At 40.9% G+C, this 9,001-nt stretch overlaps 1 protein-coding gene across 1 annotated transcript in view; it reads right to left on the reverse strand.

The window, feature by feature from the left end:
• Stt3a (STT3, subunit of the oligosaccharyltransferase complex, homolog A (S. cerevisiae)) overlaps positions 1–8,737 on the reverse strand; it is a 38,279-nt gene extending 29,542 nt beyond the window's left edge. Inside the window, exons 1-4 of the mRNA NM_008408.5 lie at positions 8,665–8,737; positions 6,169–6,295; positions 4,452–4,512; positions 318–439 (exon numbers count right to left, since the gene is read on the reverse strand). Coding sequence (NP_032434.3) covers positions 318–439; positions 4,452–4,512; positions 6,169–6,256 — 271 coding nt within the window. The 5' untranslated portion in view covers positions 6,257–6,295; positions 8,665–8,737. The remainder of the gene's footprint in view (positions 1–317; positions 440–4,451; positions 4,513–6,168; positions 6,296–8,664) is intronic.
• Positions 8,738–9,001: the final 264 nt, after the last annotated feature.

Raw genomic sequence — 9,001 nt, forward strand, 5'->3', positions numbered from 1 at the left:
ATCCCATTAGGTTGTCCTGGTAAGAAAATAACAAGAAAGCATCAATCCAAGTCTTGACCAACCATTAGAAATACTATCATAGCAACTTTACTAAGTGTCTACACTTCTCTATTAAGGATTCAGAGATCCAGAATGCGTAAGAAATCCTCCCCTCCCCCCATCTCTACTATCTCACACATTTCCTTCATAAGATCAACTTTTGGAAATCTATAATCAGAATGAAATTACAAGTTTCCTGAAGCAAACAGAAAGAGCTGTTTCACAGCATACAAACACCACACCATCCTTACAAACACAACAAATCCTGTCCCCCTCACCTGGGTAAATTGTTCCTCCAATGATTCGGCCCAAAGGGTACCAAGCCCGGTCATCAAACCAGTTATGGAATTTATAAAACCCCTCCTCAGCCAGAAACCGGGTAGTCCGATAATTAAAGTACCTAGAGCAAGAAAGAAAAGAACCATGTCCCCGGGATCTCTGCTCTCAAATGTCTTACTTTGCAATGAGTTTGTTTTTCAGATTATGACACTGAGGGATACTGCATTACTTGAAAAAAGTTTACTACCAAAAATTAAGCCATCAAAATCATTTATATTAACTTAAGTCTCTACTTCTATCTCACACTTGTATCAATTACAGCACTGCTTTTCTCTGAAGGAAATGAACTGGAAATCTAATGTCCATAACAAAGCACTCAGACAGGACACTTCAAGAGGCTAGCCTGTGGTAGATAACAAAGCCAGCAAAAGAATTCAATCACCCAAAACACAAGACTTCTGAGGCATGAACTAGTAGATCTGACTAGCATACGTTTTCTTCCTCTAGCACACAAGGACACATAGAAACCTCTAAGTAATAAATACCTATAAAGATATTGGTATAACACCAAATGAACAACGAAGAAAAAGTTAACCACATAATAACAAGAACTTCCTAATGAGTGTTTAAACTTCTAACAAAGTCCATTCATGTTATTTCAAATATATATGAACACCAGCCTAGCATAACATAAAAAGTGTTTAACAAGAAATGTTAAGGACTAAACATGAGCAGTTTTTTAGAGCCTTTCCCTAAGTGAAAAGGAAGGGAAAGGTAGAACAAAATCAAGTGAATGAATGGGGTCTCTAACTAGGGATCATCACTTCCCAGCCTACCTCCCTAACCCTCTTTTTCTCCTTGATCTATCAAGTTTTGACAGCTGAGGTAAGGAGAAGCAGCGGATGACATAGAGCTCAGTCCTCCTGTTCCTCACAGATATATTATTCTGGTAACTATCAGAGAGAGAGAAAGGATGAGGGTTCTAGAAGGCAGTCACTGTGTTACTGTAATCATGTACATTACCTACAAGGAGGGTGCTATAGAGCGGGTTAGAACTACCCTGAACTACATAAAACTCTATCTCAAAAAAAAAAAAAAAAAAAAAAAAGGAAAGCAAAGAAAACGGTATGAGTTGTATATTCATTTCTGTTCCTGTGATAAAATACTCTGACAACAAAAAAACAGTAGGCATTAGAGTGGACAGAGAGTAAAGACACTAACTATCATTTATTTTTTAAAACTGCAAAACAAAAAAAGTAATGTATTTAGATTAAGACAAAAACAACAAAGGTGACAAAGCAAATATTTGGCTTACAATTCCAGGTAACAGTCCATGCTAGCAAAGAAGTTAAACACCTAGTCACATCCCCGGGCAACAGCAGAGAAATAAGCGAACACATACAGGCTTGTCTGTTTGTCTGCCTGCTTGCCTGCTTTTAAGTTATTTTTCTCTTAAACTATTCAAGATCTAGGGAATGATGTCATTTACTGGGTCTTCCTTACTAATTAGCAATAAAGACAGTCCCCCGCTAATATGCCTACAAGCCAACCTGACGTAGATAATTCATCCAGACTCTCTGCCAAGGCTACTGTGGTGGCACACACTTTTAGTTCCAGTGAGTAGGAGGCGGAGGAAGGCAGACAGATCTCTGTGACTTCAAGGCCAGCCTGGTCCACATAGGGCTCCTGGACAGATAGAGTGACAAAGTAAGACCCTGTCTCAAAAAAACAAACAACAAAGACTCTTCCCAGGTGATTTTAGTGTGTCAAGTTAACAGTCAAAACTAACCAACACAGTGTCCTCATGAGAAAAAAAGAAAAAGTAAAATTATTCAGAACTCCTCAAAGAAAATACATCCAAGGCCTCCAAATTCTTTAAAATATGTACACAAGCCGGGCAGTGGTGGCACACGCCTTTAATCCCAGCACTTGGGAGGCAGAGGCAGGCGGATTTCTGAGTTCGAGGCCAGTCTGGTCTACAAAGTGAGTTCCAGGACAGCCAGCAGGGCTATACAGGGAAACCCTGTCTCAAAAAACCAAAAAAAAAAAAAAAAAATACGTACACAAAACAAAATGACAAGTTTTTTTTGCAAACAAAGTACAGGCCTTAAACTTTTGAAGCAATGTTATTAAATAGGAACGTGTTATTTTTAAGCTTTCAGTAAGTCAAAAAACTGTACTTCTCATTTCCAAGTGTTTCATAAGCCTCAATTTTAGGCACTATTAACAATGACCCCAGTCTGCAATCAGACAAAGCTACGTTCAAACCATGGCTCCCATCTAGTAAATGTGGAACTGTGGACACAGTCCCAGTCTCCTCCTCAGCAGAAGGAAAAACTGTGCCGCATTTCATTGTTTGGGGAATTTAAAGAAAATCTGTAAAATAGTTCTCAGAAGAAAAAAAGATGCTTAGAAAATGTTAGGTTAAATTATGAACTAACCAGTACCCCGGAGCTCTTGACTCTAGCTGCATATGTATCAAAAGATGGCCTAGTCGGCCATCACTGGAAAGAGAGGCCCATTGGACACGCAAACTTTATATGCCCCAGTACAGGGGAACACCAGGGCCAAAAAGGGGGAATGGGTGGGTAGGGGAGTGGGGGTGGGTGGGTATGGGGGACTTTTGGTATAGCATTGGAAATGTAAATGAGCTAAATACCTAATAAAAATGGAAAAAAAAAAAAGAAAAAAAAAAAAAAAGAAAATGTTAGGTTAAAAAGAATTATGTAAAGGGGGTAGGGGAGGTGGTGTCATGCTGTATGTGGAGAGTAAAGTTCAACCTTTGAGTATTAACTCTTTCCTTCCACCATGAGTTCTGGGGATCTAACTGAATCCTAGCAGCAAGTGCCTTCACCCACTGAGCCCATTTGGGTTGGTTTGTTTGTTTGTTGGAGTTAGGGGCTTTCTATGCAGCTCCAGATGACCTAGGACCTATGTATCCAGAGTTGACTTCCAACTTGCCAAAATCCTCTCGCCTCTTGGCCCCGAGGGTCCTAAGGTTACAGGCATCACCACCACCACACGCAGCTAATGTTAGTTATTAATACTACTGAAGGCTTTACCATATCTTTTTTAATCTAATAAACAAAATCTTAGATTTTTTTATTTAGGTCTTCGAAGGGTTTTTTTTTCAACATATATATATTTTTTTTATTTTTATTTTTTTATTTTTTGGTTTTTTTTTTTTTCCGAGACAAGGTTTCTCTGTGTACCTTGGCTGTCCTGGAACTCACTTTGTAGACCAGGCTGGCCTCGAACTCAGAAATCCGCCTGCCTCTGCCTCCCAAGTGCTGGGATCAAAGGCGTTCGCCACCACGCCCAGCATATTTTTTTAACTATGTGTTTATGAAGGTGTCTCAAGATGTCAGAGGCCTCGTGGTAGTGAGCCATCTTACCCGGGTGCTGGAAACTAAATGTGGACCCTCTGCAAAAGCAGTGTGTACTCTTAACCATCTCCAGCCCACACTGGTTTTTGTTTCATTTCATTCTTTTGAGACAGGATTTCACGGTACTGCCTTGAAGGCTTAGCTGGCCTGGAACTCACTATGTAAACCAACCTGGTCTTGATCTCAGAGATCTGCCTGCCTCTCCTCCCAAGTGCTAGGATTAAAAACATGTGCCACTAAGCCCAAATTTTTTAAATTTTAATTTGTATTGGCTTTTTTTTAATTTTTTGAGAGAGACTCTCACTATACAGTCCAGGATGATAGGCATTTGTCACAATACCATGCTCTCATAGCTTTAATATTTTTAATGCCATAGAATTTAATAATAAGCCCAATTTCTACTATATAAATAAATGGAAAAGAAGTTATGATCTCAAGTTCATGACTTGTAATATCCTTTCTAGATTTAAATGTACTCCAGGACTCTTTCCCTTAAGGTGCACTACTGCACTTGGTCAAAATAAAAAGCCAGATTTCTCTTAGCCTAGCCAGACCTCAAGGCTTAACAACAAAGTCTATTACATTTTTGAGATCTTAAGACTCACTTGGAAACCTTGACAAAGTCTTCCTTTAAATGTGCTGAAAAAAATCTCCACCACTGAAGAACTATTTGGAACATAAACACATAAAAAACGCACAAACTTCAACATCTCTAGAAGGAAATAATGTCAGAGCAAAGGTACTCACGGATCAAACTCATGGATGACACTTTCAAATCTCAGCACAGCAAAAAGACGAGTAGAAAAAGCTACAAAATCCAGAGAATGAATATTGTAATTAGTGGCATGCTATTACAGAACAAGAGAAGGTAAACAGCAGCATTATGGGGAAGCTACAATTCTTTAGCACTGGAGTCAGAAGACGCAAAATAGTTCTTGAATGAAATCTTCATCCACTTCTCACCACCTAGAAGAGACACTACAAGTCTGACAAAAGTGTCTACATGTTTTCACTTAAATGGGATACTTTTAACTGTTGTATTACACAAAGCCTATCAGATCATATTTACCTAATACTGAATTTGGCCATCTTTCATGTGATTTTGCCCATTTTTACATCTTTTACTCATCTCCCTCTTATTTTAATCTTGGAATATTATCAAGCAAGGATATATATTTGACTCATGAAGAGCTGAGAAAGCTTTAAAAGCAGTAAATTTTCAAAAGAATTTGAGAAATACTAAGGTGCAGTTGTGTTTGCTTACAACGCCAGCACTTGGAAGACCGACCAAGAGAGGAGTTGAAGCCAAACTGGGTAAGTAGCAACTCTGCCTCAAACAAATTACTTTTCCTAGTGATGTGATAAATACCCTGATGTAAGAGAGAATAGGTTCATTTGGGCTCACAGTTCTAGGATGAGGGAGCAATATGCAGAGAAGAGGGATGGCAGAGCTTATAGCAACAGATCACACTGAGACCAATCAGGAAGAAGCATTAATTGTTCTGCTCTCTTCCTCTTTTCAATTCAATTCAGGGCCCAGAAAAGCATCATCCCATTTAGATGGTCTTTCCGACCTCAATAAACCTCATCCAGGTAATTCCTCACTGCAGTGCCCTGGGCTTGTCTCCTAGGTGATCCTAGATCATGTCAAGATAGTACTAGCAACTATTAGAGACAACAGAGTTGAAGATAAATCTTTTACAACACACCTGGAAGCTAGAGAGATGGCTCAACAGTTAAGAGCTCTGACTGCTCTTCCAGAGAACCTGGGTTCAATTCCCAGCACTCAAATGGCAGCTCATACCTGTCTATAACTCCAGTTCCAGGGGATTCAACACCCTCACACAGATAGATAGATAGATAGATAGATAGATAGATAGATAGATAGAAGCAAAAACACCATTGCACGTAAAATTTTAAAAGAATACTCTTTTTTTTAAATTCAACATCTGATAGCTTCTACTTTCTTTCACCCAATGAGAAAACAGAACCAGCACAGAATACTTCCTGTTTTTCCTATCAACAGCCTAAGGTTTACATTTCTTGAGTTATTTTGTCTTCATAAAATTATGCCAGTGACACAGAAAGGAAACAGTGAACTGGATGTAAAGTAAAAAAAATATATAAAATTTTTAAAAAATTATACCACTGAGAAATGGCAAAAAGAACAGCAATCTTGGGCTGAAGCGATAGCTCAGCCATTAAGAGCACTGACTATTCTTCCTGAGGTCCTTAGTACAATTCCCAGCAACCACATGGTGGCTCAAAATCATCTGTAATAGGATCGATGCCCTCTTCTGGTGTGTCTGAAGATAGCAACAGTATACTCATATACATAGAATAAATAAATAATTTTAAAAAAAAAAGGAGGAGCCATCTGCTAAAAGAATAAGCCATGTTTTAAAAGCTGTTTTTAATGTTCTCATCATCCCAGCTCCAAGGGGAGAAGCGTACGCAGACTCACATAACACAGCAGCCATCGACAGGATGAGAAGCTTTAGAAGTGTGTCCTGCTTCTCATAGGACAATCGCAAAAATCCAAGCTTAGTCATCTTGACATCAATGGGTGGCAACTGATGATATTCAAATACCTAAAATGGAAAAAGTCAAGACTGTAAGATACTGAATATACTAAATTTACTTAAATTAGCTTTAATCTTTTATGATGGTTAAGAACCATAGAATATACGTGAGCTACAAAAAACACCACAGAGGTAACCCAACCTGGGACTACAGACTGATGTACAGGGAAGAAGCAAACATTATTAGATTTATATGTCAAAATGAAAAAGGGAGAGCCATGCTTAGTGGCACACGCCTTTAATCCCAATACTTAGAAGGTAGAGGCAGGCCAATCTGATCTACAAAGCACATTCTAGGCCAATCAGAGTTACCAGTAACCTAGTTATATTGCCTTTCTGCCAAAAATAAAAGAACAAAAAAGAGTACTCAAAACACACACTCCACACGTCTATAATCCCAGGTATTTAAGAGACTGGGACAGAAGAATCAAAGGCTCCAGTTTAGAGAGAGCCTGTCCCAAGATAAAATTATTTAAAAGGGCTGCCCATGTAATTCAACAACGGAGTATTTGCCTAGAAGGCAAAAAAGCCCTGGTTTCCATCTTTCAGTACTACAAAAAGAAATATATATTCCACCCACAATTCTGTTTCCTAGTTGCACAGCAACCAAGTACAACTAGCAAAAGTAAGACACAAGGATCAGAAAGAAACAGAAGTGGAGGAGAAAGGAAAGTAGAAAAGGACGTGAAAATAGAAAGAGGGAAAACCAAACAAAGGTACTTGTTAAAAGGGAAAAAGAAAATAATCACGGAAACATAAGTGGGCATGAGAGGAGAGCGTACAAGCCAGGTACACTAGCCCATGTCTAGATTCCCAACACTTGGTGATACTGAGGAAGAGGATCACTGTACTGTTGAGTTCAGCATGGACCCAGTTAAGTTCTGAGTCAGTTTGGGTTAATGTGAGACCCTGCCACAGAGAAAGTTAAGTGGGGCTGAAGGTGGGGAAAGAGGGGGAGGTAATTTGGGCAGGAAGGTAAGTGGGAAGGGAGGGAAAGTGGAAATGAACATTACTTACTGAAGTGAAAGGAGAAATCTAGAAATCATGACTGACTAGACATAATTTCCAGCTATAAATCTAAGCCTCAATTGATTGGCTACAAGCTTTTTTCTGTTCCAAATCCCAGTGTGCATGCTCTCTGGCCAACTAAAGAGCAGGTGGTCACTAATGCAAGTTCAATCCATGCACTCAAGAGAGAAATATACTCAGGCCACCCACTACATATTCATTTTCAAAGTTCAAACTGTAACTACTGCTCAGGTCTATTTCCCTGTAACTCATTTCATGACCCAGAGAGAACTTGGAGCACCAGATGAAAATCTAGAGCAAAATTACAATAATAATAATAATAATTTTGTTTCTTCTAGACCAGAATAAATTTTGGAATGGTGGTAAGGGAAGCAATCTGCAGACAGTTCAGAATGGTGATCAATTATAGACAATTGGTATGTTAAGGACTAAGAAACAAAGAGTGTGGCAACTGAGAAAACGTAGCACTGTTCAAAACTATGCTGGGAAAGGGGAAACTGCATTATCTTGTTCCCTTCTTTCCAGGGACCAGGGGGTTGCAAAAGGAAAACACTGGACAAAATGGAAAACACGAAGACTCACACTGCGAAGTCTAACATCTTTCCTTTAATTAACTATACCAAAAGAGCAGTTTGGGCTGGTGTGATTAATTATAATTCCAAAGGGAAGGCTTATCACGCACTAATTCTGGGAAGTGAACAACTCAGTCCCATCTCTTGGGTTTGTAGTTGTTCTCAGGAGATAAGTGACATGGAAACTAAACACCACTGAGCTAATATGATCCACACACCTGAAGAGTAAGCAAAGGCAGCGAGAGTGCTAAAACCTGGACTTTAAAGCTAAACACTGCGAGTTTTCATACCGTTCTTGGCAATCTCCACACACCGATAGGGTACAGAAAGGGAAAGGACGCTTTTCTTATCTGCTCATCATCTCTCTGCTTCTCAGCTGTGTCTGCAAGCCTTGACCCACCCGAGCTCTAAATTCTAGGGCTGCAGCCTCGGTGGTTTTCCCACATACGTTTCCACGTCATCTTGTGCACCCTCACTGACTTCGAACCCACTATCTCAGCACACTCCGCGTGGCCCTTCCAAGCTAGTCCCAGGATCCTGTGCCCCACGCCCTCATGGCCAGAGTGCATTGCTCTGCCAAGACCCTTCCTCAGATCGTCTGGTGCCCCAATGCCTGGACGTCCCCATCTCACACTCCACGCCCCCTCCTCCGCCCAGGCCGCAGGCAGGCTCTGCTCCCCACCTCTACAGGCTTGTGTCCAGCACCTCGTTCGGGCCGGCCAACAGCCCGCGCGGCACCTGCCGCTAATCCTCTAGCGCTACCCCAGAGTTTCTCACCTCACGGATGCTCCTCAGGAACCCACTCTGCTCCCCCTGCCATCCGTTCAGCGGCGCACTCAACCCTGACAGCAGCCAAGGCCCGCCTCCCTGCCCGCTCCGCATTGGCTAGCCTCCGTCGATGTATATTTCAGGGGACCGACAGGATAACGGTTCTGTCTGTCATTTCGAGGGCGTGGATCGAGTCTGGATTCCTCCTTTTGAATGGACAATGTGACTGTCATTCACCCTGTTGAGAGGCGTGACTATGAAGTCCCACCGAACTGTGATAGGCCGGCGCGGGAAAGCGAAACGCGCGGAAAGAGCGTGCTCTGAACAGTTTGGTTGAGAGCCGAGC

The sequence above is a fragment of the Mus musculus genome, chromosome 9 (genome assembly GCF_000001635.26).
Source record: "Mus musculus strain C57BL/6J chromosome 9, GRCm38.p6 C57BL/6J".
Classification (NCBI taxonomy): Eukaryota; Metazoa; Chordata; class Mammalia; order Rodentia; family Muridae; genus Mus; species Mus musculus.